The 15962-nt window shown below is 38.5% G+C and overlaps 1 protein-coding gene across 3 annotated transcripts in view; it reads left to right on the top strand.

Moving 5' to 3' along the window:
* LOC131148555 (protein CLT1, chloroplastic-like) overlaps positions 1 to 15962 on the top strand; it is a 46464-nt gene that overhangs the window by 5716 nt on the left and 24786 nt on the right. For all 3 annotated transcript variants that reach the window (XM_058098333.1, XM_058098332.1, XM_058098334.1), the window contains 3 exons: positions 3998 to 4143; positions 4787 to 4824; positions 6147 to 6262. In XM_058098333.1, the coding sequence (XP_057954316.1) occupies positions 3998 to 4143; positions 4787 to 4824; positions 6147 to 6262 (300 nt within the window). The remainder of the gene's footprint in view (positions 1 to 3997; positions 4144 to 4786; positions 4825 to 6146; positions 6263 to 15962) is intronic.

The raw sequence follows: 15962 nt of genomic DNA, 5'->3' as shown, positions 1-15962 counted from the left end.
ATCCTTCATTAGACAGGTTAGAAAAAACTAATTCCTACTTTGAGTTCTTTGTCTAGTCTTGAGTTTGAGTCTTTTTTGGTCGGGAAAGCATCATTGTGTCCATTTGCATCTGGAGTATAAACAGGCAGCAAGCTCTTTCATGTTTGTCCATTTTGATGTTTGTGGTCCTAGTCGAGTTTTATCAAAGTTGGATTTTGATATTTTGTAACATGTGGATGACTACTCAAGGATGACTTGCTTTCGTTTAATTAAGGATCGAAGTGAGTTATTTAATATATTTTATGCCTTTTGTTTTGAAATAAAGGCTCAACTTGAGTTGCGTGTTTGGCTACTTCAGAATGATACTGTTAAGGAATACTTTAGTACCCAATTTACTACCTATACGTCTAAGTGTATATGATTCATCAATCTTCTTGTGCCCACTCCACAACAAAAAGGAGTTGCAGAAAGGACAAACAGACGTATCCTTGAAGTCATTCGTACCCTACTCTATTGTATAAATGTCCATAAAGGGTTTTGGAGTGATGTTGTGCCCACTGCTTGCTCTGTTATCAACAAAACGCCATCCTTTGTTCTTGTTGGTGAAAAACCGTACTCATTTCTCTTCCTGAATGCTTTCGTATCCTTTTTACCTCCTGACGTATTTGTGTGTGAGTCCTTTGTTCATCAATCAGCTCCAGGGGTGGATAAGTTAGATCCCCGTGTCATAAAATGTATTTTACTAGGCTACTTATGTACTTAAAAGGTATATCACTGTTATACTCCTACGCTGCATCGTTTTTTAGTTTCTGCTCATTTTACCTTCTTTGAGTCTAGGACATACTATTTTTATTCCTTGACCTTTTTTGACCTCAATGAGTCCCTTCCCTTGTCTAGCCTTCCAAAATTTGGCCTGCCCAGTCATTTGCCTACATCTTCATCTCGTTTGGGTCCTTCTCTCACCCTAATCATCCTAATTCTCTAGTGTATACATGTTTGGTGACTTAAAGGAGGTGAGCCTTTTCCAACTTCTACCACTATACCTTTGGTTTTCTTGTTTGAAGATCCAATTTCCAAAGATATTGATCTTCCTATTGATGCTTAGAAAGGTAAACACACCAATTCACAGCATCCAATCTCTAATTTCGTAACCCATGATCTATTGTCACCCTCATATTTTTGTTTATTACTCTATCTTCTATATCTCTTTTTAAGTCTGTTTCTAAAGCCTATCCCATTATCTTCTATTGCTTTTTTAAAGTTTGTTTCTAAAGCCTTATCCCATTTTGGGTGGAGGTCCTGGAGGATTTGAATGGCTGAAGAGATGCGTGCATTGCAAGATAATGGTACTTAGGAACCGGTACCTTTTTCTACTAATAAGTCTGTGGTTGATTGTGGGGGAGTGGGTGTATATCATAAAAGTCAACCCTAATGGTTCTATGAGTCATTTGAAGACTTGCTTTGTGGCTAAGGAATATACTCAGCTGTAGGGTATGGATTATTCAGGCACATTCTCCCAAGTTGCCAAACTTACCTATGCTTTTTTATTCATTTCCTTAGCCACCATTTCTCATTGGGCTTTGTATCATTTAGATGTGAATATTGCTTTCCTACATGGTGATGTTTTAGAGGAGGTCCATATCGAGCACCTTAGTTTGTTGCTCAGGGGGAGTCAATATTAGGGTGTCGATCAAGAAATCATTGTATAGTATAGTAGTCTCTTAGAACATGGTTTGGTCTATTCAGTGCTGTGGTTCTTGAGTATGGTCTGGAGTCAATATTAGTGTGTCGGTTAAGAAATCACTGTATAGTATAGTAGCCTCTTAGAACATGGTTTGGTCTATTCAGTGCTGTGGTACTTGAGTATGGTCTTCAGTGGTGCATGGTTGATCACGTTGTATATTATCATCATACTGCTTCTAGTAGGATTCTACTCACTGTGCCCATGGATGATTTTGTGATTGTTGGTGATTAAATTTTTACATTCAGTATGTAGAGCCTGAAGTATTTTTTATAAATAAATTTCAAACTAAAGATTTAGGACCAAATACTTCACGGGTATAAAATGTACCTAGACCTTGTATGGATACTTTTTGTTTGACCTTTTAGTTGGGATTGGGTTGTTAGGCTCCAAAATTGTTGATACGCCCATGGATCCTAATAGCAATTTGGTGCTAGATTTGAGCGATTAGTTGGCTAACCTTGGATGATACTTGAGTATCTTGATTCTTTAAGAACAAGTCATTGGGGTGCAGCCATTCGTATCTTGAGAGACCTCAAAGTACACCTAGGAGAGCTATTTTATAAGAGAATCACGGTTACAATTATATTTAGGGATATACATATGCAGATTGGATTATGTCACCTTTGAGCAGAAGATCCATGACATGGTGTTGTTTTTTTTTGGTTGAAAAGTCGAAGTATCTCACACTTACTCGACTAAATATATCTTTTTCAACAAGTGTAGTGAGCCAGTTTCTTGATTCTTTGAGAACAAGTCACTAGGATGTAATCATTCATATTTTAAGAAAACTCAAAAATGCACCTAGATATCTTATATGAGAATTGGGGTAACACTTATATTTAGGGATATGCATATGCAGATTGGGTTATATCACCTTCTGACAAAAAATCCACAACTGAGTACTGTATTTTTTTTTTTTATGGTAATTTGATATCTTGGAAGAGTGACAAGAAAACTATTTTAGCCCGGTTGAGTGTTGAGTGAAAGTATTGACCATGACCCACGCTGCATGTGAACTTGTTTGGCTAAAGAACATGTAAGAAGAGCTTGGTTTCCACATTCTTGGCCTTTGAAGTAGATGTGTGATAATCAAGTTGCTATTCATATTGCCTCCCACCCAATCTTCCACGAGTGGACATAACATTGAAGTTGATTGTCACTTTGTTCAGGAGAAGATTGTGCAATGTGGAGAACTCATTACAAACACTCATATGAAATCCAAATTCCAACTTGCTGATTTATTCACAAAAGCCTTAGGGGCTGTTTGTGTTAAATCCATTTGTAACAAGCTAGGAGCATATGATATCTGTGCTCCAGCTTGAGGGGGAGTGTTATTGGTTACTTTAGTCGTTTCACATTGTGTTATTGTTGTGTTAGTCAGTGTTAGTTAGTAAGGGTATTATGTTATTGTCATATAATTGGCATGCATTATAAATAGAGGGAGATACCTATCATTGTGATTAGGTCTTCCAAATACCCAATACGTCAACTAGGGTATTTGGGGAAGAGGCAAAAAAGGGTGTGTGACGTCATCCTCCAATAAGAGGATGCTATATTACATATCAATTAATGAAAAATAACAAATTAATTGAGCAAACCAGGTGATGACACACAGTCAGTCTGAGGAAAAAACAAAGAGAAAACACATGTCACGAATAATATTTAGCATACTAGCATATGCTTGAGTAGCTTTGGAAAAGGCTAGAGGGTCAAGACTCCCTTTAGCAAACCCAAATTCAAACCCACTAGGCCAAGACTCTCTAGAACATCCCAAAACCAGGAATTGTAGAGACCCAGGCATGTCTATGTGACCAATCCTAGCATACCAATTTTAACCTCCTACAAGAATGCAAAAAATAATATACTCAATAAATAATTTAAAATTAAGCACATGCAAGTCTAGTGTTGGTCAGTTCACAATAGGGCAAAGAGGTAATTTACGCATTTACTACTTTTAATGACAATATTAAACAGAAGGTCCTGTTTGATATATAGCACAAGCCCAAGGAATTAATCACCTGAAATTAAAACACAAGGCAAACATATGGTAACGCACCCCCCTCCCCCTAGAAAGGCAAAAGAAAAAAAAAAAAAAAAAAGGAATCCTTACATGGCTATATACAGAAAGTGTAATGGAAGAGGTTTTGATCTATATTTCCATGAATTGTGACTAAAAATAACTGGATCTCAAATTTTTCTGTCTCTTGAGTCGTACTATGAAAGCACAATTTATTTCCCTGTTAATTTATTATTTTTCTTTTTTCTATTTTCCAGATACGTCCTTGTGTACTTCTCTATCTTGTACCTACGATACAATGCTGGCATTGTTACAGATGAGATGCTTTCCTTGCCAAGAACTCCATATGTTGCTCTTGGCTTCTTGGAGGCTCTTGGTGCTGTTTCTGGAATGGCAGCTGGAGGTATTATATTTTTTCATTGTTTTCCAGAGAGGACTGCCTAGTCATTTCTATGTAGTCTATTTGATTACTCCATTTTACTGTTCCATTGATTATTCTATGTTTGACTATTGACTGCTGCAATATGGTAGTAGTCATCCAACCAAAAATGTCTTCCCAGCTTGGAAATTATGATTTTTGAAAAAAATACTAATTGCTACAGATGTATGACATCAACTTCTGAAATATTTTTTCCTATTCTAATTTGAAAATTTCATTTTTCTATATATTTTTTAGTTTCGTTCATTACTCTCATCTTTAAATTCTAAATTAATGATTTGGTTAATTTAATCTAATTGTTGATTGTTAATACATGTGGGAATCAACTCTTTTGTTGCACTCTACACAAACTGTTTTTCAGGATTCAAGTTTGTAATATTTGTTTTAGAAGTTCTATTTGTTTTTGTATTGTGTAGCTTTCCATGCATTAGTACTTGCTTTTCAATGATTCAAATTAATGAGGAATATGTATTTTTTAATTATTGTACAGAAAGCCCTCTTTTTATTGCATTTGCTGAATTTCTTTAGTTTTATTTCACTATTTTTCCTTATAAGTTTTGTAGGACTTCACCTGTGCCTAATGTGTTGCTTATGTTTTCTGGAGCAGCAATTCTTTCTGGGGCATCAATTCCAATATTGTCTCAGGTGATGACTTTCAGTGATGTTAGTTGCATTCTTTTTGCATTAATCAGAGGTGGTTGCATTTTTTTCCCGTTTTGAAAAACCCCTATTTGATTGCTGCTTTTGAGAACGTTTAACATGTAGCACTTTACTTGTGGGTTGACTGGATGATCCAGCTGAGTGGGCTAGGATCCATCAAAAAAGCATAAAATAAAATTTTGATAAGGAAAATCCATTTGAACTTTCTGTGTATTTGTGCAGAAGAAATATTTAACATAACTCAACAAGCAACCAGGTTAACCCACAAGCATGGTCTTAAATTTCCACGAAATTGTCGAAATTTCCGATATCTGTCACCCTCGAAATCAAAATGGCAGTCAATTTCCGTCGAAATCTCAACAAATCATCCGAAATTTATCGAAACCTCGAAATTTTAGCAAAATTTGTCGAAATTTTAATTATGCAATGAAATTTTGTCGAAATTCAAATGAGGGATTCAAGAGTGAAGTGAAGTTTCTCTTTTAATTTATTTTATTGAAACAAAAGGTTATCTCAAGTGCGTTTGAAATTATATGAAAAAATAAACTTATAGTAATATTTTATTTAACCATTCATGTCTAAGTTATCAATATTTGTATAATAAATAATTTTTAAATGATTTATGAATTTCATTTGCATTAACTGAATATGTTTAGTGTACATTATCTTACAAGCATGTTTGATGCACATACTATTTTACGACTTTTACACTTCATACAAAACATAGATGTATTTAATTTGTAATATATTAGTCTTAAAACTTATATTATTATGTTTGTTAACCATTTCTAAAGTTTCACAAATAATTTTATGCTTTACTACTAGTTTGCGTTATTTTTTCAAATCGAAATCGAAATTGATATTGAAATCGAAATTTCTGTACTTTTGGAGCTTCAAAATTTGAGTCGAAATCGAAATTTAAGACCTTGCCCACAAGCAAGCAAAATTGACCTTTTTGTCATTTTGATATGGTGAGTTGATGAGTTCTCTGTGTTGGTCTGCATCTGCAAGGTCAATCCAGATTTTTATACGCTGCGTGGGAATACGTAACATTGCAACCATCTCATCCCAACTAAGTTTGAGAACTTGTTAAGTGCAACTTGGTACAAAGCAAGAAAAAAGTTTATAGAAAGAAATTATAGTCTTTTTTTTATTAAATTTAAATTAAAAAATCCAATATTTATGTTTTCTCAAGCTCACGTCATATGTGGCTTAAGGGCTTCTGCCAGCCTTCTTTGCATCAATGGAAACAGGAGCTGAAGAGGTTATTTGGTTCTTAGCACCTTTTTTTTCTACTTCTCATCCAGACCTTTCTAGTGTGGCAACTTATTTTGTCCGCTATATTCCTTGGAAGAAGATACAGAGTCAATCAATTAGTTGGATGCTTTCTTGTGGCTGTTGGAGTGATCATAACTGTGGCAAGGTAACTTCAAATGTCATTTTATTTTGAATGCTTATTTTATGTTGAGACCTAATAATATTTATTCAATCTGAAATGCGTTGTTGAACAAACTTGCCTAAGGCAGTTAAGATTAGATCTACAGGCTCAAAAACTAATTGAATGCATACAAAAATGTTAGTTCTTTTAAAAAATTTTATTTTTATTTTTATTTTTTTGTTTCTTTGAAACTAAGATTTTTAATAAAGAGTTAAAAACAATATTGAATGTTATGTAAATCTCCTCCTGGAGGCCTGGGCTAAGTAGTGAAGAAGTGGGAGATTCTAGGTTCAGACCTTTTGATTACTCCCCCCCCCCCCCCCCGGGCGGCCCAAAAAAAAAAATTGTTATTATGTAAATCTAATAATGAACATGCAGTGTGACAGTTACACAGAAAATTAGTTCTTAATTCAAGTTTCATATTTTTTGTTTTTTGGTTAGTCCATTGGGAGGTCCACCAGGCCTAGGTTACTAAAACCTCTCCCCACCCCCTTCCCATGGTTTCATCTTGGGATCCATGTTTAAACTATTGGAATGTCCCCTATGGAATGGGTTTTCTTCTTTAAACAAGTTGTAGGATTTGTGATTGGTAAATCACGAAACATGGTTCATACATATAATTAGGATATGATGGGTAATGTCTTCTATTTAAATAGTATTTTGGGCTACGACCAAAATTTGAATTTAAATTTCCTTACTTGAAAGGGAAGGTTATTGGAGTAAATGGAAGGAGTGTCTGCTGTTTAGCTCTTGGACAGAAGGAGGTTTCCTAGATGCGGTCTCATCTATTGAAATGATCGGTGAGACAAATTGTTGTGTAAATTGAATCACCCAACATTTGCTAGATACTCCTGTCAAGGGTCAGATGGCATTCTGAAAGCATGAAGGCATGATGAAGAAAATAATTTGGTTTTGGATTTCGCTGTCTGGGAGGAGTTCCATTGGTTTCAAAGGGTTGTGCTTAAGTTCTATTTTCTCATGTTTTTTTGTCCCCAATTTGTTGGTGCACTTCACTTGCCTATGGATGCATCCAGAACTGCATGTAATGATTGAGGGGTGACTTTTTTAATTTCCTTTTTTTAGCAGTGTTAAGGATGCTTTATAAATATACACTGTTTGATAATGATCCAACAGTGTGATGCTGGATCAGCCTGAGTGGTTTGCCTAGTTGATCAAGTAGAGGCATTGTGTGAATAGAATCCACGAGGTCGCTAGCCCAACCTGTGGTATTTCTTTGGCTTGTGGTTGAAGCGCACGCTAGCCAAGATACCAAGTCAAATAGAGAAAAATTGATTATGGTGGACCACTTGGCCTGGAACTGGAACAGAATGGAAGTGCAGAGAGCATGTAATGTATCCAGGGGATCAAATGACCAAGCAAGAGGGACTGGACAATCAACTGACCAAACAAATTCCCATGTCAGATAAGAAGAATGTAATCTGTTTATATGCTTGACTTGAAATAAGTTAAAAAACCTGAGCTTAAACTTTTGACTGATAGAGTTGCTTATGTAGGTTAATTGTCAATTCAGGGCTTCTGGACTTTGGACTTGGGCATGGAGCCTGCAACAGCCCAAACAACATGAATAAATAACTAACATTTCTTGCATATATGCCACTGTGTGTGCAACATGCAAATTGCTTGCATTATGGTTGAGTGGCAAGAGGGTGGGCCTTGGACCAACTGCTCCTTTGGGTTTGAGCCCAGAGAAATAGCTTCTCTGCATAAAAGCAAGGATAAGGTTGCATACACTATGATGACCCTCCCCCTACCCTCCAAAGTGTCACGGGCCGACTATTTCACACCTTGGTGAAAGGACCGTGCGGTGCTAGCTAAAGCACTCTTGCTTAACTAACCATCCTGTCGTTTACCACAATTCATCCACGAAACACTTTCATTATCATGCATTCAATATATTAGCAGAAGCAGTAAGCAATTATGAAAGTAGTGGCAAGCAAGTAAATATTGAAGCAACGTAATTCATTAACAACACCTCCGTTAACATTGTGTTTAGCGAGGGAGGCAAGTAGGCTAAACATGTTGACAATAGGTCGTGAGTTTTACAAGATTGATGAATAGTCACCCTCCCCTAAAGAGTTCTACATGCAATTCTCATCCTAACCCTATGAAACATCAAAATGACCGAGGAGTCATACTGCCTTAGTTGGCATACAGAGAAACTACTACTAGAAAATAAACCTACACTAGTATTTACATAATGGAAACCCATCCCAAATGCATGGGACAAGCGATCACAGGCATGCATAATGCCCCTAACAAGTTTGGCTCATGACGCTCCCCCACTTATGCGGTTGACATTCTCGTAGACTTTGACGCTAGGTACACTTCAACTTTGTCCACGAATGGTTGCTTATCATCCGCAAAAATCCAGCTGATTTTTTCATCACCAAGGCCTTTCCACTTTACTAAGAACTCCCGCCGCTTCTTCCTTAAGCATGTGAACTCTCTATCTACAAGGATGTCTTCAACTTCACGTTTGTCAGGTTGCACTGTCTTAAACTTTGCTCTGTTTGATTGACTTCTGCTCGGATCGTCAGTGTCAGCATTGGACGGCTTGAGGCAGCTGACGTAAAACACAGGATGCACTTTCATCCAAGTCAGAGGGTTGATTCTGTAAGAGGTCTTCCCGACTTTGGCCAAGATTGGTCCTTCATAGTTGCGAAGTAGTCTCCTATCTTGTCCTTGTAGTGACCTGATCCGTTCAGGATTAAGCTTAACAAGCACCAAGTCACCTACGTTGAAGTGTTGCAGTCTTCTCCCTTGATTTTCCCACTTCTTCATCTGCTTAGAAGCTTTCTCCAGGTAAGCTCAGGCAATCTCTGCATTCTGTCTCCATTCTCTGGTGAAGATGTATGCCCTGGGACTCTTTCCTCTGTATGACTCATCCACTGTGTGAGGTAACAGCGGTTGCTGGCTTGTAACAAGCTCAAAAGGGCTCTTGTTGGTTGTTGAACTCTTTTGGCATTGAAACAAAACTGAACCACATCAAGTAGTTTCACCCAATTCTTCTGGTTTGTGTTGATGAAATGGCACAAGTACTCTTCGAGTAGCCCATTGAATCTCTCCATCTGTCTGTCCGTTTGTTTGTCGATGGTAACTCGAAGAGATTAAGTTGTGAACCGAGGATTCTGAAAAGTTTTGTCCAGAAGTTGCTGGTGAATCTTGAGTTTCGGTCACTAACAATGTCTTGGGAAACACCCCAATATTCTTAAAGAACAATTGTGTCGTCTCCTCTGCTAAACAATTCTTTGGTGTGGCTATGAACGTACCATACTTCCAAAACCTGTCTATAACCACAAGTATAGACCCTGCATCTCACACTCTGGGTAGGTTGGTGATGAAGTCTAGTGAGACACTTTCCCATGGTTTGGATGGTATTGGTAGGGGCTCCAGCAGCCCTGCAATCTTCTTCCACTCCACCTTGGCTTGTTGGCAAGTGAGACAAGTTCGGGTATAATGAACCACATCATCACGCATGTGCGGTCAATAATACCTCTGCTTCGGTAGTTTTGTCATTGGAGCCGTTCTCCGCGAATACACCTCTACGAACTTCCTATAATAGTTGGCAAGGCCAAGAAAGGAATGCAACTTTTCCATTGTCGTGGGGATCTTCCATTATTGAATCGCCCTTACCTTCTCCATATCCCTCCGAATATGACCTTACTCAATCACATGACCAAGGAGCTTGATGCTCCGTTGAGCGAAAGAGCACTTCCTGTAGAAATCCCATGTATATTGGAGAGATTTAGGGGTTATTTATTGTATATTATTGAGTGAGATTCTTTTAGGAGATTGTTTCCATATTTAGAGTAGAGATTGTATTTTAAGTAGTTTGTATTGGCTTGTACAAAATTATTCAAGAAATACAGAAATTATTCATTCTGATTTCATGGTATAAAAGCTAGGAGATTAAACTTGGCTATCAATGGCGAAAACCGCCGGTCAAAGTAGAGGTTCAATGACCTCTGAATTTCACGAGGTCCTCCAACTTGAGTTTCGGTCTGCGATTCGGACCGTCTCTACATCAGAGGGAAGACCTCTCCAGTTAGGGTTTCATACTTACATTTTTTGTCACCGTCGCCAACTACCGCCCATCACTCACTCGCGAAGCCTTGTGAGTTTGTGACAACCCTCGCCTCGCGGTGTCGCCATACCTTCACCTGTTCGCCAGTTAGCTGTTTGCGCATCGCTCACTCACTCGCTCGCTCGAGTCGCTTGTCGTTACATTCTTCACGAACCATGGAACCAGATCATATGGAGGTTACTGATGAAGAACACATTGACTATGATTTGACCGAGCCAACTATGGGTGAGAAACTTGAAAGCTTAAATTTACTGAATAATGGTAACAACACAGGCCATGAGAAACAAGATTCTTCTCCTCACACAAAGCTTCCAAGTGCCAACTCTATTCATATTCTGCTTAAGCAAGCCCTACATGCTGATGATTGTGCACCTTTGTTAGATTGCCTTTACACACAAGATGAAAAGGTTATCTCAAATTCCACAAATATTTCTTCGGGTTCTTTAGCCCAAAGAGGTAATTTTTTGCAAGCCTCGAATATAACCTCTAAATCCCAAACTCCTTGGATTATTGATTTTGGTGCTCCTGAGCACATGACTGGTGCCTATCATCTTTTCTCATCATATTCACCCTGTGCTGGAAATTTGAAAGTTAAAATTGAAGATGGATCACTCTCGTCTATTGCAGGCAAAGGGAATATCCGACTCTCTGACTCCATCACACTAGAGTCCGTTTTTCATGTTCCTAATTTATCCTGCAACTTACTATCCATTAGCTAATTGACTAAGAATTCCAATTGTTTTGCTAAATTTCTTCCCTCTCATTGTGTTTTTTAGGACCTATCATCGGGGAAGACGATTGGCAGTGCTAAGGCGTGTGAGAGACTACTACTTTGAGGAGGCAAATGTGAGTGAACAATGTAAAATTGCTATTTGTGATTTTGCATTTGTTTCTAGGGATAGTGAAATTTTGTTATGGCATTCTAGGATGGGTCATCCAAATTTTCAATATCTAAGACATTTATTTCCTTCCATTTGTTCAAATAAAATGTCTTCTGAATTTCAGTGTGAGATTTGTGAACTTGCAAAACACCAGCGTAATTCCTTTCCAAAAGCCACATACAAACTATCCAGATCCTTAACTATGATTCATTGTGATTTATGGGGGCCTTCACGCTCTCTTAATCGCACTCACATTATTATGTACTAATAATGGTACGGAATATTTCAATGATATCTTGGGACATTATCTTCAAGAACATGGAATTGTTCATCAAAGTTCCTGTGTGGATACCCCTTAACAAAATAGGGTTGCTGAAAGTAAAAATAGACATATTCTTGAAGTAGCTCGAGCATTAATGTTCACTACAAATGTGAAAAAATATTTTTGGGGCGATGCCATTTTAACAGCTACACATCTCATTAATCGAATGCCTAGTCAAGAACTTTATTTTGACACTCCTCTCCAGAAACTTCAGGAATGTTTTCCCAACTCTTGGCTCTCTCTGAAAATCTTTGGATGTACTGCATTTGTTCATGTTCATGCTCACAATCGAGATAAATTGAACCTTATGCCATTAAGTGCTTTTTTATTGGTTACTCTCCTACTCAAAAAGGCTACAAATGTTATGATCCTGTCACAAAAAAATTGTTTGTAAGCCTTGATGTCACGTTCTTTGAAACCACTCCTTACTTCCCAAAGCCCTCTCTTCAGGGGGAAAAATGGAGTGAAGATCGGTTCTTTGATTTCTTTGTTGATGAATCTATGCCATACACTGAGTCTACCATTGCATCATTTCCTGACCTGTCATGTACAAAAGACCACTTAAACTCAGGGGGAGATGCAGAAAAACAAAACAACATAGAAATACTTGTTTACTCAAGAAAGCCAAACACAAAGAATAAGGAGAATCTCATACCTGAGGCACCAAAAGGGTTGGAACCGGTGATAGCTCCGAGCAATCATGAGTCCACGCCCAATCCCGATCAGGTAATAGATGGCAATGAGTTCCCTTCTGATAAGCCTGTACCTGATGACAGCAATTTACCCATTGTAGTTAGACAACAAACTAGGTCATGTACTCAATATCCTTGGTCAAAATACATGTCTTATAAAAGTTTGTTTACAGAATATCGTGTTTTTACTTCTAACCTTGTCAGGATAAAAATTCCAAAGAATATCCAGGAAACGTTGAAGATTCATGAATGAAGGGAAGCTGTAATGGAGGAATTGTGGGCTTTGGAAAAGAATGGAACTTGGGACGTTATGAATTGCTGAGAGGGAAGAAGCCAGTTGGTTGTAAATGGGTCTTCACAGTGAAATATAGAGCCGATGGGACAGTTGAATGGTATAAAGCCTAACTTGTTGCAAAAGGGTTTACACAAACCTATGGCATTGACTACACAAAGACATTTGCACCAGTGGCAAAATTGAATACAGTTCAGGTCCTCCTATCCTTGGCAGCCAACTTGGATTGGCTACTGCAGCAACTCGACATTGAGAATGCGTTTCTATATGGCGAGTTAGAAGAAGAAGTTTACATGACAATATCTCCAGGTTTCAGGAAGAGAGGTGAAGAAAATAGGGTATGTAAACTCAAGAAGTCACTGTATGGACTCAAACAATCTCCTAGAGCATGGTTCAATAGATTTGTGAAGGTGATAAAAAACCAAGGATACCAACAAGGGTAATCAAATCACACTATGTTTTTTAAGTAGTCTGAAAGTGGTAAGAAAACAATTCTGATTGTGTATGTTGATGATATAATACTAACTAGAGATGATACAATGGAGATGGAAAGATTGAAGAAAGTCCTAGCTATTGAGTTTGAAGTTAAAGACCTGGGACTATCAGAGATTGGTTGGTAAACTCATCTATCTATCACATACCAGACCCGACATTGCATTTGCAGTTAGTGTGGTAAGCCAACACATGCATTCACCCAAAAAGACTCACCTACATGCCGTGTACAAGATCCTTAGGTATCTCATGGGCTCTTTGGGCAAAGGACTCTTCTTCAAGAAGTGTGGAAGCAAGGAAGTAGAAGTTTTCACAAATGTAGATTGGGCAAGATCAACAGAAAATAGAAGGTCTACCACCGGATATTGCACCTTTGTATGGGAAAATTTGGTGACTTGGAGGAGTAATAACATAGTGTAGTGGCTCGAAGTAGTGCTAAGGCTGAATTCAGGGTAGCTGCACAAGGGATATGTGAAGGACTGTGGTTACGGAAACTCTTGGAAGAATTACAGATCCCGGTGAAATTCCCTATCAAACTCTACTGTAACGACAAAGCAGCCATCAGTATCTCTCTCAATCTAGTTCAACATGACCGGTTTAAGCATGTAGAAGTGGACTGACACTTTATCAAAGAAAAGGTTGAAGAAGGAACCATTTGTATGACGTATATACCTATTAAGGAACAAACCGCAGACATCTTTACCAAAAGGTTAACCCGACAAAGTTTCGACGATTTTATCTGCAAGTTGGACATGATTAATATCTATGATCCAACTTGAGGGGGAGTGTAGAAATCCCGTGTATATTGGAGAGATCTCGTGTATATTGGAGAGATTTAGGGGGTCTTTATTGTATATTATTGAGTGAGATTCTTTTAGGAGATTTTTTCCATATTTAGAGTAGAGATTGTATTATAAGTAGTTTGTATTGGCTTGTACAAAATTATTCAATAAATATAGAATTTATTCATTCTGATTTCGCTTCCCTTTCTTCACATACAAGTTGTTCCTCCTCAGCCTATCGAACACTTTCCGTAGATGGTCTTCATGTTTCTTCTGAAACAACACCGATGCTCCAAATGGTGCTTTGGAAGGGGGAACATATCCCACTTCCAACAACTCATCAAGTTGTTTCCTTAACTCTACTATCTTTGGAGGCACCATTTGATATGGCTCCTTAGCAGGTGGTTTCACTTCTGGCAACAACTCGATCTCATGCTCCACATCCCATCGTGGAGGCAAGTTGTGAGGTAGCTTATTCGACATCACCTTCTTGTACTCATCCAACACTGCTTGGATGGCAACTCTCGACCTACTTCTTCATCTACCACCACCGTGGCTAAATATGTCCGCTCACCCTTTCTCAATCCCTTCTTGAGTTGCATGACTGAAAGGAACTTCCCATCGTCTCCTTTCGTTGCAACAACTTGCACCATGCATGGGTGATCTCCCATCAGACACAGGGAACCAACAGAAGGCATCAACACTGCCTTCGCCCCCCTCAGGAATTCCACTCCCAAAATGACTTGAAAGTCATCCAATGGCACCTCTACGAAATTCACATGACCTTCCCAATGTCCACGTCACTTGCTTGACTACTCCCAGAGTAGGCTAGGCCACATAATTCACTGCTTTCATGTGTCTTGTATCCTTCTCCAAGGATAAGTTGAGTCTCCATGCTGCCAGCTGTGAAACAAAATTAAGAGTAGCCCTGGTATCTACCATAGTGCAGGTACTCTTCCCATTGATCCTCAAGTCCACAAACATCAATCCTTTTGCTCGTGTAACTTTCGGTGCTTTTGCTTGCTTTTCCAATGCGTTCACTTGCCGCGTTGCACCCATCCTTGGGGTATCATCCTCTTCTCCATCACTTTCCACTACCTGCTCTGCAGTGGAAGCCTATAAGGCATTAAGTGTTTTTTTGTGAGGCCAATCAAAACCTCTATGAGGGCCTCGACACAAGTAACACGAAATTTTACATTTTACATTGGGTGTGTTGAAACCTCGAGACGATGAAGCTTCCTTTGAAGTTGATGCCTTATAGTCGGCTCCCCCACTATTGGGTTTGCCCTTCTTGAAATACTTTCCACTATTTCCCCCTCCGCCAAACTCTTTGGATGAAGCAATGTTATCACCAGCGTAGTCAGTCAAGCGTTTTACTATAGCTTGTGCGGTAGACAAGTCTAGAACTCTTTGCCTATGAAGTTCTATTCTTGCCCACGGTTTCAACCCCTTAAGAAAATAGAATGGCTTATCCTTTTCCGACATGTCCCTGATATCCAACATCAAAGCAAAAAATTGTTTCACGTATTCCCTGATTGACATAGTATGCTTGAGGTCTCTTAGTTTTTTCCTAGCATTATGTTGAACATTCTTAGTGGGACTAAGGCTTGGTTTTGTTGTTGTTGTTGTTTTATGCTGAACATTCTTAGGAAAAAATTGGGCTTGAGCTCTCTCTTCAAGTTTGTCCAACTATCCACTACATAGCGTCCATTTTCAATTTCATTGTACTTGGTATGCCACTACAATTTGGTGTCACCAACCAAGTACACGGTCGCAGTATCCACTTTCACTTGTTTTGAGGCCATCCTCATAGCGCGAAAGTACTGCTCCATATCAAATAAGAAGTTCTCCAACTCCTTGGCATCATGGGCACCCCTACGTCTTGGGTTCTGGTACCTTAATTTTGCTAAACCCTAGAGCTTTAGAGTTTCCCATGGCAAGAACCATCATATTCATCTTTGCATCTAGATCAACTATCTGAGATTGCAAAGTTTCCATAGTATGGTGAAAGTACTCTGACATTTCACCTGTCAAACTTGCTTGATTCGTTTGTGATTCCATCACTTCATCAACAAGTTCCCTCAGTTGGGCCATCTCCGTGGCCACATTGTTGGCTGTC

Source organism: Malania oleifera, chromosome 2 (genome assembly GCF_029873635.1).
Source record: "Malania oleifera isolate guangnan ecotype guangnan chromosome 2, ASM2987363v1, whole genome shotgun sequence".
In the NCBI taxonomy this organism is placed as follows: domain Eukaryota; kingdom Viridiplantae; phylum Streptophyta; class Magnoliopsida; order Santalales; family Ximeniaceae; genus Malania; species Malania oleifera.
The sequence above is the reverse complement of the archived record's forward strand: the minus strand, read 5'-3'. Positions and strand labels throughout refer to the sequence as shown.